At 45.9% G+C, this 17,805-nt stretch overlaps 1 protein-coding gene across 5 annotated transcripts in view; it reads left to right on the top strand.

The window, feature by feature from the left end:
* The first annotated feature begins 3,622 nt into the window (after window positions 1–3,622).
* The window catches only part of TRPC4AP (transient receptor potential cation channel subfamily C member 4 associated protein), a 36,689-nt gene continuing 22,506 nt past the window's right edge, over window positions 3,623–17,805 (top strand). The window contains exons 1-5 of one of the 5 annotated variants that reach the window (XM_050713986.1): window positions 3,623–3,803; window positions 12,985–13,113; window positions 13,371–13,487; window positions 16,035–16,092; window positions 17,227–17,282. In XM_050713986.1, the coding sequence (XP_050569943.1) occupies window positions 3,657–3,803; window positions 12,985–13,113; window positions 13,371–13,487; window positions 16,035–16,092; window positions 17,227–17,282 (507 nt within the window). In that variant the 5' untranslated portion in view covers window positions 3,623–3,656. Of the gene's footprint in view, window positions 3,804–6,957; window positions 12,869–12,984; window positions 13,114–13,370; window positions 13,488–16,034; window positions 16,093–17,226; window positions 17,283–17,805 lie in introns of those variants that run through there. The other 4 variants (XM_050713987.1, XM_050713989.1, XM_050713988.1 and 1 more) reach the window with 4 other exon arrangements.

The following is a 17,805-nucleotide window of genomic DNA, read 5'->3' on the forward strand; positions in this document are numbered from 1 at the left end:
TTTCCTCCTCTGTGTTGTCTATTACAATGCCATCAGTCTGACATGGCTCTGTGAGGTGTGTTGTAGCCTCTTATCCTGTACCTAGCCCACTCAGATAAGTAAATCCATCTGGCCAGTGAAATACTGAAATGGAACCGAGTCAGGGCCCAGTCTTTGCTGGTGGGGCGGGATTACTGCTTTGAGGAGCTATTGTTCTTGTCTCTAGCAGCACTGGTGCTATAAAGTTAGATAAAACCTGAACTCCTATACCAAGGATGGAAATCCTGTTGCAGTTATGAGTAAACTACAGTAAGAGGCATTTCCATCTGTGGACAGACACAGAAGATGTATTGGATGCATTGGTAACTTCTACAGTCCCTTCTAGTCGTGTGCTTTTCTTTTCAGCAGATAGGACAGCTGTCCTTCTAGAAATACTGCATGCAACTGTTGCAGGCAGGTACTGAGAGTGGAGCACCCTAAAACATCTCTAGACAAAGATGGGGCTTTGCTTGTGGCTCCTCATTGTAACCACAAGGTTATATTTTTTTTCTTTTCCAGCTGTTCACATCTCTCACTACTCACTGCCCAGCTTGTAGAACAACAAAATACAGGTGTTCTCCAGCAGCTTCACTCAGTGCTCAGTCCTGATTCTCAGCATTGCCCCACCCTGAGGAAAATGAAGGACTTGCAGGATAGGCTGCAGATTACTAACGCAGTAGATGTGTGGTAACAGTGGAATTTCGGTACCCTCACCTGAGAGGCTCCATGGCAGAAGCAGGGGCTAGTAGCCTTAGGAGGTAAGATCTTTCCTCAGCGCAGCTGCAGCTGAAAGAATTAATCTGTCCATAGATGTTGTTCTACTGTGAGTAATTAGGTCTTGATTAGCGTTACAGGACATACGAGTTAGAATAATACAACCTCAATTTTGGCATGCTCCAGTTTGGAGTGACTACCATGTTAGTAAAACTTTATTTAACAAAAAGTTCTCTGATGTGGTTTCGTAGGATCCTTAGTAAACCTTTTCTTTAACTGGAAAACTGTCTGACTTGGCCTAGCTGCTGGAAGGCAGGCAGCATGCTCAAACCTTGCTGACGTGCAAGTTGTACTATTTCGTAGGCAGGGTGATGAAGGACAGATGTTTGGAAAGCCCTCCCTAAGGGATGGCAGGATGAAATGGATGGTGTCTCATTGTCCCACTAGAGGTCAGATTCTGTTCCCTGTATGCGTAGCTTGAGAGGTTCTGTGCTTAGTGAGAGTCGGATTCAGAATTAATATCACAAGACAGTTAAAAAAGAAGAAAGATGCAGCTTGTGGCATCCTGCTGCCTTTCCTTCCAGGAGCCTTATGATGAAGAACATCTGTGAGAAGAGATGGCAGGTCTGTTTTGGCATATTCCAGCTGGAGGGAGAGCTCCAGCCAAGCAATATGGTGTGCACTTGGTCACGTTAGCAGAACGTGGAGGAGTTTTGTCAGGAATCCAAAACGAGATGTGCATGAAACACAAATGGGTAGTGGCAATTCTGGATGGCTTCCAAGTGAGGCAGGTCAGAACTCAGAAGGTCCCACCTACAGTGCATGCTCCTGGCAGCTGTTGAAAGCTGGAAGGAAACTGCGGATTTGGTTGAGCTGTGAAAGACAGCACAGACACCAAATTTAGCATTTGTTATTGATGTTGCCCTTGTAATTGTCTTATTATTTTTCTCCACTGTAGGCAGCCTGCAAAGCTTAAGACCAGATTTTTCAAGGTATTTTGAAAGGAATTGTTTGGATTTGGAGGGGCTGGGGATGTGGCAGGATTGATGAAAGGTCAGAGAAGCATCTTGTGAAAGACTATTTTAGTGGAGCTAACGAAGGAGAAGATGGAGGAAAATGAGTCAGACCTTCGCATGGATTCCTGGCAAATGGCAAAAACACGTTCATTTAAAAAAAAAAAAAAAAAAAAAGAAGGGGGAAGGGAAGTAGGGGAAGCAGTAAGAAAGTGGACTGAGAGCTGCCTTTTTTTTTTTTTTAATTTATGAAGCAGCGGGAGTTAAGTAGTAGGTGAAAAGATTATTGTGCTTGCATTTCTTCAAATGCAGTGCTCAGTGGTTTTCTGTGAACAGCAATTTATGTAAAGAGCAAGTCATCCATTAGCAGATCGTGCATTTTACCAGTAAGTGTGATCAACAGCAGGCCCACGGGTTACTCATGTTGGTGACTAGTGAGGTAAGGTGTGATGCTGTAAAACTATAAAATACCTCACCTGGATCTCACACCGCTGGTCAGACAACGCTGTTAAGCAATATATTAATCCCTGGTGCCTTTACTTTCCATTGTTCTTTGTACACCAAGGGCAAGTTAAAATGGAACATCGCAATCCTTGCTGTCTCACAAGAACCCCATCTGCGCTGCTCTGCTGGGCAGGAGACGGTAGTAAAAGTCTAGGAGAAACTGAAGCAAGCAAAGGAGGAGGGCAGCTGCCAGTGATCTTGGGGACCGTAATAAGGAGCCGCTGTCTGTATGTGCGTCAAGAACATGCTTTCAAGTGTCTGCCTTTGCAAAGTCCTGTGACCTCTGGCTTGTTTTTGCTTGCTTTGTTAACCCTCAAGTATTTCATAGAATGATAGAATGGGACCTCAATGATCATCTAGTTCCAACCCCCTGCCATAGGCAGGACTGCCACCCACTAGATCTGGTTTGCCAGGGCCCCATCCAGTCTGGTCTTGAACACCCCCAGGAATGGGGCACCCATAGCTTTTCTGGGCAGCCTGTGCCAGGGCCTCACCACCCTCAGAGTAAAGAACCTCTTCCTAACACCCTATCTAAATCTCCCCTCTTTCAGTTTAAAATCATTCCCCCTTGTCCTATCATTATCTATACAAGTGAAGAGTCCCTCTCCATCCTTTTTTCTCGCACCTGGTTAGCAGTATGTGCGAATCCAACTTTTTCCCTTTTCTTCCAGGGGCAGAGCAGCTTTGTCACGAAGGCCTGTCTTATGGTCTGGGCTCTTCCAGTTGCTATAGTGTACTTGAGTCAAGAAGCTCCTGGGGTGCTGCACTATGGATTTCAGTTCTGTGTCTGAATTGCTCCCCTCAGCTAGCAGTAGGGAAGCATGTGGGTATTTTAACGGAAATAACCACGTTATTGTAACACAGCCAGGCTGTTTCTGATATTACTTTCTTCACAGGGACTGTTCTCCATGTGCTTATGTAATAAGGATATTAGATTGTTAGAAAGAAATGTATCAAAACAGGCCCCTTGTAAGTTTTAGCTAGCTCTCTTTTCGTAGGATTGCAGCTGAAGTAACAGCTTTACAGGGTGTGGAGCTGCTGTGGTGACAAAGGTGTGATTCCCCCATCCTGCCTGCTCTGGGTGCTGTGCAGAACGAGGTGCCGGGAGGAGGGCCGACAAGCAGCCTGCACGCTGCGAGCCAGGGAAGATCTTGGCTGAGCAGACGAGGTTATCTGCGTCTGGGCTTCCCTGATGTTATTTACGGCCAGCTTCCCTGGTGCTTGCCACGGTTGCCCCACGGCTCCAACCCGGCGGGCCGGGACTACATTTCCCAGCACCCCCCGCGGCGCCGCCCGTCCCCCTCCGGCGGCCCGCGCGGGGGCGCTGCGGAGCGTGCCTCGCGCCGCTCGGTCCGCGGCGGGGGGAGGGGGCGCTTCCTGTTTGTCTCGGCCGAGCGGGGCAGCGCCATGGCGGCGGCGGCAGCGGGGGGCGGCCCGGGGCCCGGCGGCGGCGGCGGGGGGGGAGGGAGCCGGCGAGGAGCGCCCACCACCAACATCCTGGCGCAGCTCCGCCGCGGGCAGCTCAGCGGCCGCGGCCTCACGAGGGGGGCGCAGGTACCGGGGGGGGGAGGCCCGGTGTGGAGGGCGGGGAGGGTCCGGTGGGGCCTGGCGGGGCTCGGGGTGCGGGGCCCGGCGGCGCTCTGGCGGTACGAAGGGGGAGGGGGCGGGGGGCTTGGTGGGTGTCCCCCCCCCCCCCCCCCAGGCTACTGGGGGCTTGGTGGGCCTCCCCCGTGCCTACCGGGCATCCCCCGTGCCTACCGGCCCCCCACCCCCCCGAGGCAGCGGCTGCAGAGCGGCCTCCCCCGGCTCCCCCCGTGGCGGCCCCGGCCCGGTGAGTGAGGGGCGGCCCCGCAGCCCCCCCCCGGGCCGTGAGGGAGACCCCTTGCTACCCGCCCGGGCCGTGAGGCGGTGGGGCCGGGGGAGCCGTGCCCTGCTCTACCGGAGCCGTTTGTGCCCCGGTTGGCTCCGGGGGGGGGGGGCGTTTGTCCGGCGGAGGAGGGCAGCTCGTCCCGCAAACCGAGCCGAGCGCACCGGGAAAACGCGAGCCGTGTGTGCGGGGCGAGGGGAGCCTCCTGAGGGAGGGCTCCGGAGCGGCCGAGGGTTCGTGCTGGTGGTTTTCCACGAAGCCGTTCCAGGGCTCTTGGAAATCGTCATCTTTCCCAGTTGATGCTGTTGGGAAATACCGAGGAGTGAAATCAGCTCGGTTTCCAGCATAGGTTGCTTTTTGAAGAAGCTGCTGGTGGGTACTGGCCTCGGCTCTTCTTATGAGGAACAGCTGGCGTTTATTTTAAAGATTAAACGTGAAACGGTGCAAAAAATTGGAACCTGGAGCATGGGATAAAGAATTTACATTTTGGTGGTGATTCAGTGAGCTAAAGTATTATAAAAGGGTTGAAATTTGATTTTAAAAAAAAGATTTATTTATGTAGTTTTCATTAGTACAGACAACTGAGTATTTTCCTCGATTAATGAGGATTCTGAGCAATTTCTACGAGAAGACTTGCTTACCTAAATAAGCGCCCATACCCATAGGTGAGGTAGGTAAAAGAGCAGGGGGTGATTTTTAACTGCTCTTTTTGCCCTGGTTGTACCACTCACTCAGATACTGCTTTGGTAAATACTTCAGAAAAGCAAATCATCTGCTTGAATTTGACCCCGTAACTCTCAGGATTTTAGGAAGCTCTTTCAGTGGGATTGTCTCAGGAATGTATTTTGCAGGGCAGGCTGACGCAGCGGCGTGTTGTCTCGCTACCGTGCCTGCCCACCTCTGTGGGCTTGCTCGCTCGCTCCCATAGCGATTTAAGTCAAATAAACCCATAACAACGTCGTGTGCCAGTAACGCGTTGGGCCGCTGCGTTCGCTCCAGGCTTTGTTTTGCTCGGGAAGCACAGTGGTGCTGGGTTTTAATTTGGGGCTTTTGTGAATTGTTTGAAATAACTGCTGAAGCAAACGACAGGGCTTTCACAGAAATCAAGGAAACTTCTGCCCGCCCTGCTCTCCTTCTCATAAGGCCCTGGTTTGGGGTGGATTTTGTTGCTTTGTTGGTTTGCTTTGTAAATTTCAGTGTCGCTATGCTGCACTGAGAGAAACTTGGACACCTTGGGCTCCCAGTGCTTCGTAAGTGCTGTAGGAATGCGTTTTTAAATCACTGAGGGGAAAAAATCAACTCCTTGAACGATTTTCAACTTTGTAAATTGTCTCTGTACTGTTACCTTGAAGCAGTTTTTTGTTTGTAGAAGGTCTAAATATAAAACACTTTGACGTAACTTTTAAAGAAGTACGAGGCAGGTCGGGGTACTTTCTTCTTTGAAGTTTTTTTTTTATCAAGATGTTAACAGTTTTCCTTCTGTTGACTCCTCAGTAGCAGCGTGGAGCTCTTGCTTAAGTTTCTCAGCTCATTTGTTCCTGAAAAGCATGAGAGCAGATCAAGTTTCCATGCTGCCGTGTTGGGGTCTCCAAGAACAAGTCAGGAGAATGTCCTTCCAGTTCGTCGTACTGTTCTTTGTAGGGAAGTTCTGAGTCACAAGCTGCACGAACTGCACCCCTGGCATCCTGTGAGGAGGAGAAACTCTTCAAAATCTTCGGAGAGATGGGGAAACACCATTCTGTGTCGTGGCGCTGCCATCCGAGTCCTGTTCTCCCACCATATTGTTGCTATTTTAGCATCTGGTCTCCGAGAGGCAATTAGTACTCTTCTGTAGGCAACAGTACTAATTGTTTTCTAGTGAAGCTCGGTGATCTCAAAATCAATTTTTTGAGGGAAGTGGGGGCTTATCCTCGACACAGTAAGGATAATTCTCGACAGGCCTGTATCGGAACATTCATCAGTCTGATCTTAGAAGGACACAAAAATAGTTTGGACAACAACAGCCACCTGAACGTCTGGCAGTTTTGAAGCCAGCTAAACCTCTAAAATCTGCATCTTTGTCATGTGTTCCTGCTGTGCTCACCTACCCGAAGTCACGGCTTTCTTGTCGGTTGGTCTGTCAGCGTTAGGGCTAAGAAGACTGATGGATAAAACAGGTTGTAGTGGACGTTGCCATTACCCGTTCGTATATCCATTTTAGCCGTATTGCTAGCATCAGCGGCTGCCCTGGATGTAAGCATCAATCACCGGTATCAGATTGTGTAACCTTGTGCTGAGCGCAGAGCAAGTGAAAGAGGCTTTTCAGATACCGGTAAACTAGGAGTGGGCCAACTTCCCAGAAGTGACACGCGTTTTCTAATAAGGAAAAACACTGCTTGTCAGCTGGCTGGCCTCGCACAGCTGTGCTGCGCGCACTGGCACTGTAAGACCTGGTGGGGTTTATGCCGCTGTTCTGTGAAAGCAAAGGAACGTTTTGGTTCACCTGGTCGAGCTCAAAGCAGGGCTTCATCCCTGTGGCAAGAGGGCACAAACTTCATCTGCTGCAAGCCAGCTGTGAAAAGCACGTATGTGACATGAAACCCGAAGATGTTTAGGTGCAGCTATGTGAATCCCTGTGGAGAAGTAGTATAATGACGGATTAGCCAGAGATTTGCTGGCAAATTAGCATGCTTCTGGTGCAGCCCCAGGAGCAGGTCGCCAGCGCTGGTCTCACAGTCTCTCAGGATTGCCAAGGCTTAGCTGAAACAATCAGAATGGAAAGAGAGTCCGTTCTTCCAGCTGTATTTCATGATCTGCTATTCTTAGGAGTAGATGCTTCCCTTAGCAGTGTAGTCCCTAACCACTCTGAAAGATCTCTCTGTGAAAGGAAAACATTTTCCGCCTCATCGTTCAGATTTCCAATTCCTACCACCATAAAGTATCAGTTGTATGGAGTAGTTTCTCTCCAAGTCTGAGAAAATACTTACTTTTCTAATCAATTTTTGTTTCTTCCTGACGTTCACGTGAATATAATCCACTTTAGTAGCTCTAATTGTATGGGTCTTAGCAGGCTTATGGCTCTTGAGGAGAGGACAGCTAGCTGGTATTGGAAAGCTTGGACACGCTTTTGATGTAACGGGGACAGGAGCTCTGTCTTACACTGGAAATGTTCAAAAGTGCTAGTGTTAGACTTTGGTAATGTTATTTTGGTTGACTGAAGATTAGTGGGAAGAGAACTGTTGCAGATGCGATAGTTCCTTGCTTTGGTGTTTTTGTCGCTATCCTTAAGTTTTTTATTTTTTTAAAAAGCAGCTTTGGAAGCTCTAAGGAAAGAGTCATCACTGAAAAGTTAATATAATTTTACATACTCGTTGATTTATTTTTCTCTGAGCGTAAGATTGTCCAAACAACACCAGCAAGCCTAGCCAGGAAATTCTGCAGTGGTTCTGAAGAACTGCTGCTGATCTGCTCCGGAGCTGCTCTGCTCGCAGGACTGTGGCTCTCTGGGATTTGCAGACCTGTTCTGTCTTGGTAGGCCAGCTCTTCCTGCAGTGCCAGCGAGTGGCACACGTCTTGGGGATTGCAGGGGTGCTTACACCTGGCTAGCAGCTGCAACAGGGCTCGCCCTGGGGAACGGTGCCACCGGGTTCATCCCCTGCTTTTGGGGTGGCCGGAGAAAGGCCTTTGGAGAAGCGGTGGTGATGGGAAGCTTGAGCCGTGCTTTGAGGGATCTTGGAGGTGGCGGGAGGCTGGGAGTGGGGGGGGTTCTTGTGTGGATTTTCACTGTGTTAATTCCACCTGCAGAGGGTTTCTTTTTGGAAATAGGTGTGGGGCCTCTTGCTTGTTCTTATTTGGAGAGTCGTGCAAAAGACCCGGCAGGTAACTGGCAGCAGTCACTGTCCTGCAGCTGCACGGTGACCACTTGCAGGTGCAGGTTCACCACTTCTGCCTTAAAACACTCCGAGAATCGCTGCGTCAGCCTGCAGTTGTATTCCTGTGTGCTGTTGTGTTAACGTGAAAATGGGGTGGGGGCTGCCTTGGTTCTAGGCTTCTCCGCGAAACGTCACGCGAGGAAAGAGACGGCGTAGCCAAACGCATGGTTTTTTAGTGACTGGGAAGGAAAATATAATAAAGAACTGAGATGACTGGGCAGTCCCCGAAATACTGAATAATCATGTTCCTGGCAGTGTGTCAGAGACAACTTCCTCAGTTATTAATGTTCTGAGGAAAATTAAATATTTAATTGCACAAATACTAGTTTCCTGTTTTTATAAAGGTGCAGCCCAAAAGGTTTGATGGAAAGGGTATAGAAAGGCTTTGATTTTTGTTAAAAATACAGAGGCCACGCGCTTGCGTGTTTGTGGAGATCCAGAATCTTACGCCTCATTTCCTCGTAAACTTGCAGAACTTTTGAACGCGCTTCGCAAGTGATCAGGAAGAATACTGGGAATGGAAATTCTGCCTTTTTTTTTTCCTTAGAGAACTTCTGATCTGAGCTTAATGCAAAATAGCGACAACAAAAAAGAATTTAAAAAATGACGAATGATGTGTCTTGGCTTGAAAATCTGTCCCAGAACGAATGCTGTAGGAGTGCAGAGGATGCCCGGACACCTGGGTGAACTTTTTTTCCTTTTCAGAGATCAGCCTCGCAGAAGACAGTTAGAACGCTCTCCTGTAGTGAGCGTTGAGTAAGACAGTGATGTTTTTGAAGGGTAAAACGTGAAATCAAGACATGATTTTATTAGGAAACTCTTACCCTCCCTCTGGAGAGCAAAAGGGCTGGCTCACAGTGCTTCTGGAGCTGCTGTCGCGGGCTCCTCAGCCTTCGGTTCCTCAGCACCTGCGGGAAGGCATGGATGTGTCCCTGACCGCAGCTCAGAAACGCGGCAGAGGCCAGGTTAGCAAAAATAAGGGCTTCTTTTGTAGGGTGGTGAAAATCATCGGAGGAGAGGAACACAATCAGAAGGGAAAATTGTTGCTGGAAGGGGAAGCAGTCACAATTTGGAGAGGCCTTAGGCTGGTAACAAAAGTTTGAGCATGTGGCGCAGCTCTGTGCGTGTGCGAGGGCGCTGGCACGAAGCAGCAAGCGCTGTAGGTGGGGGTGAGAGGAAGGCATGGACTTAGGTAAATTTTAACGTGGAGCTGCATATGGCTTGGTGAAGGTTTAAGCGTTGGCTGTTATTACTTGTTGACCATTAGGAACTGCTCGTGGATGCTGGATTTGCCTTAATCCTAATGGATAAAGGATTTCTAACGCAGGAGGAGTAAAAAGAAATTTAAAACAGGTGCACTCATCTACGGTCTCTATGTTGAGTACTTTGTATACTTCGAGGACAAATTATGCACGACAATCGGGTTAAACTGTGCAGTATTCCTGCTGTAGCTGTCGGGCTCTGGAGTAATCCCCTGGAGGTGCTGGGCTACAGCCCTGTGGGAGAGGCTGAAGAGAAAAGGCTCCGTGTGCTCTACCTGCAGGCACGGGTGGACGTGCCGACCATTTCAGCTCCGTGCTTGAATCCTCTCGGCAGTCGGATCCCTCGTGCCCTCCCAGTGCGCCCATGCTGGCTTCAGGAGTGTGGGGTGGCCGGGGTGCATCCACCTGGCGGGGAACCTCCAGAGTCCAGCCAGCTCGGTGCAGGCAATTTTGGGTGCTTGACGTGAGGTGGTTTGGCAGCTGGGTGCTCAGGCTTGAGCCCGTGCGTGCCGCCTCGTCCCGGAGGCTGCCCGGAACAAAACCGCTCCGAGAGCTGGGGCTCTGAGCTGGGATGAGTTACAGCAAACTTCTGGGAAACGTGCGCTGCCTGGGTGTTGGTACTGGTTTGGTGAACTGTGCGTGGGTGGCAGGGAAGTTTTGATGTTGTTTCTTTTGTTTTCCCAGTAACTGATACTTTGCCGTCTCTTCCCACTGCGGGTAAGGCCTGACAGCTGATAGCCCCTGCCCCTGGCCTCGAGTAAACCTTTTACTTTACCCGATGCCGCTTCCAGCCGGGCTTCTGCAACCTCCTCTTCGTGCTAGCTGGGACCTAACTTCATGGGCTTTGTGTGCAGCTTTGTGTGCAGGATCTCCGAGGTTTACTCCACGGCTACTCGGTGAGCGAAGAAAAGTCCTGAAATATCGGTGTTGGATTGGGCTTATTCCACTCGGGTGAGACCAAAAAAATGGAGAGAGAAGGGGGCCCCAAAAGACCCGCTGCCAATTCGATGCGTGTTCGCTGCCGTCTGCCCAACAGGAGAGCAAGAGGGAGACCAACTCCGCTTGTAAATGAAAAACGGTGACTCACTGCTCTTACAGCACTCACGAGATGCGGATGTTAACCAAGATGGTTGCAGGGAAAGAGAGCTCCATCCCATTTAATTGAATTTGAATCCCTCCGCAGAATCCAAAGTCTTTCCGCTGGCAAATGCCGCCCCGCCACAATGGAAATACTCCGAGCCAGGGCAGCCTCATAAGGACCACAGGCTGGAGCTTGCAACGAAACCAAAGTCGGGCATTAAATCAAGAGAAAGAAAAGCTTTTTTTATTTTTTTTTTTTGAAAGCAGTTACAAGGAGATGAGAGCAAGGAAACGTTTACTTCAGTCTTTCAGAATTTCACGTCTGGAAGTTTTCTGCAGACCAGCACAAGCGGCTGCGTATCAGAGGCCAGGACGGGGAGAGGAAGCCCTGCTGGTACAGAAGTGAGGACGGAGATGGGTTCTGCCCTAAACCGACAAGTGTGTGTGTGTGATTACCAAATGCAGCGTGAAGCCCAGGGCAAAGTTAAGCACAAAACAGCATTTAAGGGCTTTTGGCCTGTTGAGAGCGCTTGGATGCTGAACTCTGCGCTGCGCCGCTGGAACCTCAGGCTGCAGCCTGCTCACGTCATCGCTGCCTGTGGTATCTCCCACATCAGCTGGAGCCAGATAGTTGGATCCTGTCCCTGGCATTTTGCTGCGTGTTCTTTGCACTTTACCCAGCAATTAATCCGGTTCCTCCTGCAGCTCGTGGGGTTGGGGTTGTGTGCTCCTCCCATGGCGGAGACGGGGTAGTGGCAGAGCTCCTCGCCCTCTCTGTGCTGGGTGTTACAGGGAGAACTGGGGATTGGTGACTTCAAAGAGGCTGATCCATTACTCACAGTCCAAATAATGCGAAGCCATTTCGACTTTCTGGTTTTGTCCTGCCATTTCTTGTAAGGACGGCCTCCGCAGAAGGATTTCTGCCGCATTCTCCAGCGATGTTGGTTGATGACTCTTACTCCAAAGTCAGAAATTAGAGAAAAGTTTAAAACTGGAGAGAGTGTTACATGCCAGACTTGCTTGTATTGCTTCAGTCACTCCTTGTAGCAAGAAAAACTGGTGCTTACGAACCTTGAAATTCTTAAAGTACAAATTTGAGTATTTCATCAGGAAAAGAGCCCTAAGGATCTGGGAAGCTAGGACGGGAGAGGACCCGTAGGAACTAGTGTCAGTCTGAGGTTTTTCATGTGCTTGTGTCAGTTTTCTGGCCTTCCCGTATGCTGTCTTACAAGCAGAGAAAAGGGTTAAATTCTCAGTCAGAAATGGGAGGATATTTGCATATAATTGTCTAATTGGAACCGAATGGCCCATCCCTTTGGAATGGTATGCTGAGGTGTAGCTGAGAAGGATGTCTTGGCTGAAACAATAAGGAAGGCGATTTCCTGGCTGTTAACTATTAACAATGAGCATTAAAGCAGGCTGGAAGGAAACAATGCAGGTTAACTGACCCAGAGTGAGAGCAGCTGAGAAGTGTGGGTTTAGGAGTGAGGGAAAATTCACCAGCGTGGCACTGAAGTAAGGTCTTGCTGGCCTGAGGATTGGCTTTTTTTTTTTATTTTTTATTTTTTATTTTTATTTGAAAGGTATATAAAATTTTGTAAAACCAGCCAGAGGTCTTGCTGGCTTTAATTATTGTTGTCTCCTCTCCCCTTCTCTACAAGGATAAATCCTCACTTCAGGTTCGTCTCGGTACCTCCAGTGAAGTAACGTTAAGCAGAGGGGCTAAATACTGGTTCATGTTAACTGGACTGGGGACTTGATGAAGAGTTCCTCCTTCAGAGCACCCACTGGAATTAACCTGCAGCGTTCAGCCTTTGCAACGCCTGCTGTAAATTTTTCAGTGCTCTAAGCAGAATATTCACTAGTCTTGTGCTGCTACTGCGTTTGTTTAGGTGTAAAATACTGTGGAGGAGGAAGAAAGTTGGAGGACGTTTGCAAACTGCAGTAACAAATGCTAAGGTGTTGTTCGTGATCGCAGCCTGCTTTCCGGGGGTAACGGCGGTGCTGTTCTCCTGCCGGTGCAGCTGTCGGTCTGCGGTTACAAGCAGCCCAGGGCTGCGGAGGGACTTCTCACTGGGGTGTTGATACGTTCCTCAGGAGTGCTTGTACATCTTCGTGGTTTGGGCCATTGCTAGGACCAGCAATGGCTTCAGGGATTTGGCCGAGGAAATGCTCGTTACTGGTTGAACGTAACGAGTAATGAAGTCTTTCTGTCTTCAGTGTGTGCTCTCTGCTTCAGTCCAGTGTCGTTTGTGATAGTGTCAAGGCCCCAGTTTCCTCCTTCAGTGACCTGTCAATCAGAGCTACACTAGTGGAATTATTTAGAGATGATTATGTTTCCCTAATAACTAAGTATAAATTCGTATAAGTAAGTATTTGAAGTGATAACACCTGCTGTAAGCCCTGTCCCACATGAGATACGTCGACCATCTGTAAAATTCTGCTGCTACCAGTCCTGGATAGATTGCTGTTTGGGAAGAGGTGCTGCATTTTCTAATGGTACAGACTACAACATGTGATTGTCTGTGGTATTCCAATATTGGAATTATGGGCAGGGTGTTTTCCTGGGTGTTATGCACTGGACATATGGGAATTATATTCGTCCTTTGTTGCAGATCACAGAGGCCTTGTTAAAGGAGAGAGATAAACAAGCAAAATGGAATGGGATTCCCTTACTGTTGCAAAAGCTGTACGAGCATAGCCACCCAAACAGCGACTTCTCCCAGTGCCAAAGCATCTTAAAGGTATTGCCTGCTGTGTTCTGGAATGGGGTGGTTTTTTTGTTGTTAACTTTCTTTAAAGGCTAGTATGATGATACACTGCGACTTTTGAAAGTGTTTGCATGATAGTACCTGTGAACTGGATGCAAATAATAGCTAGGAATGTGTGTAATTGATTAGTCACTAGATCACATGGATAGTCTGAGAAAGTTGTGTTTATACTGATGAATAGTTTTCTCTATGAATCATCTCTTTTGTTTGTATTTTTAAACTGCATACAGGAAATTTCTCCACTTCTCTCGATGGAAGCCATGGCATTTGTTACAGAAGATAGAAAAGCTGCTCAAGAGTCCACTTTCCCAAATACGTACACCTTTGACTTGTTTGGAGGAGTTGATGTAAGTGTGGCTGGTCATGTTTTTGTTTGGTTTTGTTGCTGGTTTTTTTTCTTTTTTTTTTTTTTCAAAGATACCAAGAGATTTCTGCATGGTAGTCATGCCGTTGCTAAATCTGTAAGTGACACCTTTGAGACTCGTGAAGTTTCTAAATGCAAGCTACAGAAGCATTTTACTGATTTGATGTTAGTAATTACAATTGTGCCTATTTGAGTCATTCAAAATGTGAAAAAGGTGTATTTTCCAATGTATTACATCATCAAAAGCAAAATGCTGGTTTTTATGTTGTAAATTTGATTGTTTCTTCAGGTAGCCTGCTTGTAACTTGAGAGACAAGACCTCTAGGGTCTTCAACAGTTTCAAATGATTTCTAGTTGAAAGGTTAAATACCATAGTCACTACTAAAGCACCAAGAATGACACTTACTGAAGGGAATGTCTTTTTGGTTTTAAGCACACTAGTACACTTCTGGCAAGGTTGTCTCTTTATTGCTGCCATGCAATGCGCGCTGCTTCATCTATGAAAAATTTTTAAGCAGGGCTGCTAGGTTTATGTGTAGATGTTTTGGCAATTTCTCTCTTTGTTTATCTGTTGTAATTTGACATTACAAATATATCCAAGTTTGCTCAATTTTATTGTGACAGACACTAGGATCTTGCCTTTCCTTAGAAATGTATGATTTGTGTTTTTCAGGCAACTGATGAACTTTCTTTTTTTTTGTCTAGCAGTCTTTGCTATTTCTCTCTTGTTATGCGTAATGGGCCTTTATTTCAACAAGACATCTATTTAGGATATATTATTTTGAAAATAACACTAGCTTAGTTGCTGGAATCATGTCATCTGAGGACAACGTTCTTCAGCTACCCAAACAATTTAGAACATAGTATGAAAATGCTTAAAAACAATACTTTTTATTTTTAAACAGAAAAAGTGATGCTTTCTATTAAAGAGTTTTTACCATAAGAATGCACTGGAAAAGGCCTTGTTTCATATTTAAATGTGAATGTATATTTGTTTTTTTGATAGTTAAGGGGAGTGATTTGGTGGTTTGTTTGTTTGTTTGTTTGGTTTGTTTTGTTTTTTAGCTTTCTTGGGTAACAGTCAGCTTTCTGACTATAACAATAGATACCTGGTTCCTAATTACCTGGTACCTGTGGTGAGAGATTTGGCTGGTCCAAGTGAGTTTAATCTGGTTAAAGGTAGTGTTAGAAGGTAGCGGTAGGTGCTTTTGAAAGTCCTACTTTAGTACCTGAAAAGCAATTAGTCTGATCTACTAGTTCTGTGCATGCCATGTACTGATTTTGAGTTGGGATATTTCAAACCATGAAGTATCAGTAACTTTGGAAGACACTAGACTTGCAGTGTACTCCATAGCATCACACTATAATGTGTGATAGCGTGTTTGTGTAGATACTTTCAGATTCAGACAGCCTTTACATCAAGGAAGAACAAAAGCACATTTGTGCATCGTCCCTTTATATGAATTATTGTAAAATACTGCCTGAGAGTACGCGAGCATGTCAATTAATACATGAGCTTTAGGGACTTTGGACATGAATGCAAGCCCATTTCAAGAAATTAGATCTCATAACTCCATTTCTGTGTTTGTTTTTGTTTGGTTGGGTTTTTTTCTCTGAGTAAGTGAGGCACCCTCTTACCTATTCTCTCTCTGCCTTTGGCCTTTTGCACTTCTTGCCGCGTATTGTTGCGGTTTCAGTAAGATGGCTGAAGAAAGCCCTCTCCAAGGATTGTCTGACACCACTGCAGTCCAGTCCCTGGAATGTATGTGCGAAGCATACCAGTGCTCAAGGATAAGATGATAACTACGTGGTGGGTTATAGTACTGAAAAAGAAAGAGATAGGGTATGCTTCTGTGGCAGGATAGAAGAGATCTTTACTGCAGCCACTCTTAAAAGACACACTGCTTGCAGTAGATGTTCTTTCCCAGAAGAAGAGCAGGTGGCCTGCATCCCAAGTGTTTATGGATGTCTTTGCGTGCTTATCTCGGATACCTGGCCTTGAGGTGTGCATTCTCCTCCTAAAAATTAAGCTGTTAATATGAGCACTACATTAGTGCTGCTGTCATTTTGCTACCCTATTCAACAGTTGCTCTAACAAACACTGAAAAATATATTTTCCTCTTTCAAGTTGAAATATATTTTGAAATCCAGCAAGATTTAGGAAGAGCCCTTTCAAAATCTGCATTTCTTTGCAGATTATTGCTAAAGATTCATTATTTTGGGAAATGTGTGATAGTCATCCTTGATGTTATCTGGATATGTGTGAAAATACATTCTTTGCAGACTCGTGCTTAAAAACTTGCCGCTGGGAGCCTGTTTTATAAGTGTGTTATTCTTTCTGCAGGGTAAATACAACTATTTTTTGTGAACGTAATATTGACACCACCGGGTTTTTGATTGTAAAACTCCCGTCATTCATCTTAGTGACTTCAACAAAGATGGGTCTAAGTTTGAATTTGTCACTGACAAATTAACTGGTTATTTGTGTCCCAATGATTATTCCTTTAATTCTTTATCTATTGTTTTACAGCTTTTAGTAGAAATTCTCATGAGACCAACCCTTATGACACAAAAGAAGAAACAAAAAAGTAAGTAAATAGATCTGCTCATTTTTTTTCCGTTTTTGCCTTTTACCCTTCTTGAAGCAGGAGTTATTCTATTTTTCTGTTGCTCTTTTCCTTCTATACCAGGGATTTCATGTTCCAAAATGAATCATTGGTTTCTTTATTCTCTGTAGTAGTGATTCATGTTGAGAATTAGGATAGTAACCTGCTGCAAAATCAGGAGTATTCATGCTGTCAGCATAACTTTTCTCAATGCAGCAAATCTGTAGTCACTTGAAACTTCATCTTACTGTGGCTATAGCTACTGTTAACAATTATTAACAATAAGCCACAAAGCATGGTTTATGTAGTAGGAGGTATAGAGATTGTGAGATAATGAAAAGTATGCTGTTTTCCTGACCAAGTCACAGTGACTAGTAATTTCCAAATTGTTGTAAAGAGAACTTGCTAATGGGGAGCAGTAGCTTCAGGTCAGCTTTCCTGCTGGAGCAGCTTCAGTTTAGTGTTTCCATTTTTCTTGTCTGTGATTCTGTTGACTCCCTGCAACTCTCCTGAGGAAAGAAAATGTCATGGTATGCGCTGTGCTCCCTGCCCACCAGCCAGGGAACTTCAAAGGTGAAGTAACTTGAACTTGAGCTAGAGGAAGGTGTTCTATGCCCATATGTTTTTTAAATATTAAAATGCTGGAATAAATCAGATTGAAAGCTTTTCTACCAATTCCTGATGCTGCCTGGAGAAAAACACATGAACTAAAGACTGACTTCTTTTCATGTTTAATAATTGGAATTAATTTGTCTCTTATAGCATTTTTTCCATATTGACAAATTTTGAGTTGATTTATGACTTCTTTCCTTCTCTAAAATACTGTTTACAAACCCTGTAATTTTCTGCGCATGACTAAGAAGTGTGCTAGACCTCAGGTACATCTCTATCTGCAGTCCTAGGCAGTGGTAGTTTTGGAAGAAAGCAAGCAAACAGCAGTTACAGAGTAATTTACTGTGTTTTTTATCTGCAAGACATTTGCAGGTATGATCCAAGTCAGTAGTTAGCCTGGAATTCTCACTCAGTTTATAGCTATTCATGTCACTACTGTGGATGTTACTGAGCAACATTACTTGTCAAGATAAGACTAGTGAATGTCTGTTTTCTTCTTTGCAGTAAGCGATGACCTCATCAAGGACTGTTTAAGCATACTGTACAACACGTGTATATGTGTAAGTGCAACTGCTATGAAAACGCGTTCTGGCTTGACCAGTACATCTGCTGTTTTTCAAGTGATGTGATTGTTTTATACTTGACAAGACAACAGACAGACTCTTTTAAAAATAATTTAAACTTACTCTGAATCTTTTCATTAGAATTCCTTTAGTTAAATATAGGACCACCCCGTATTTTGGATCATTGTTCAAATAATTTGTGTCGTCTTAGGCACGTTGTTAAGCTTAATCTCTCTTGTTTGGATCTTTGTGTGTCTGTGTTCCCATAGGAAATTCATGTCAGCGTTTGTTGTATTCAGGCTTAAAATTTGAAACTAGAAATGGGTGCCTACAGTCTAACCCAAGCTACAGCTCATCTTGTTCAGTAACAGTGCTGGCAAACTCTTTAAGTTTGATCCTGCAAATTCTTTGTATGTTGAATATCAGTCCAGTTGCGCATTGATGGCAGATCAGTGCCAGCTATTGAAATAGCTTCAGAATTTTAATGGAGAGCTAGAAGGGCATGCCTCTGATTATGCTT

Source organism: Cygnus atratus, chromosome 16 (assembly GCF_013377495.2).
Source record: "Cygnus atratus isolate AKBS03 ecotype Queensland, Australia chromosome 16, CAtr_DNAZoo_HiC_assembly, whole genome shotgun sequence".
In the NCBI taxonomy this organism is placed as follows: Eukaryota; Metazoa; Chordata; class Aves; order Anseriformes; family Anatidae; genus Cygnus; species Cygnus atratus.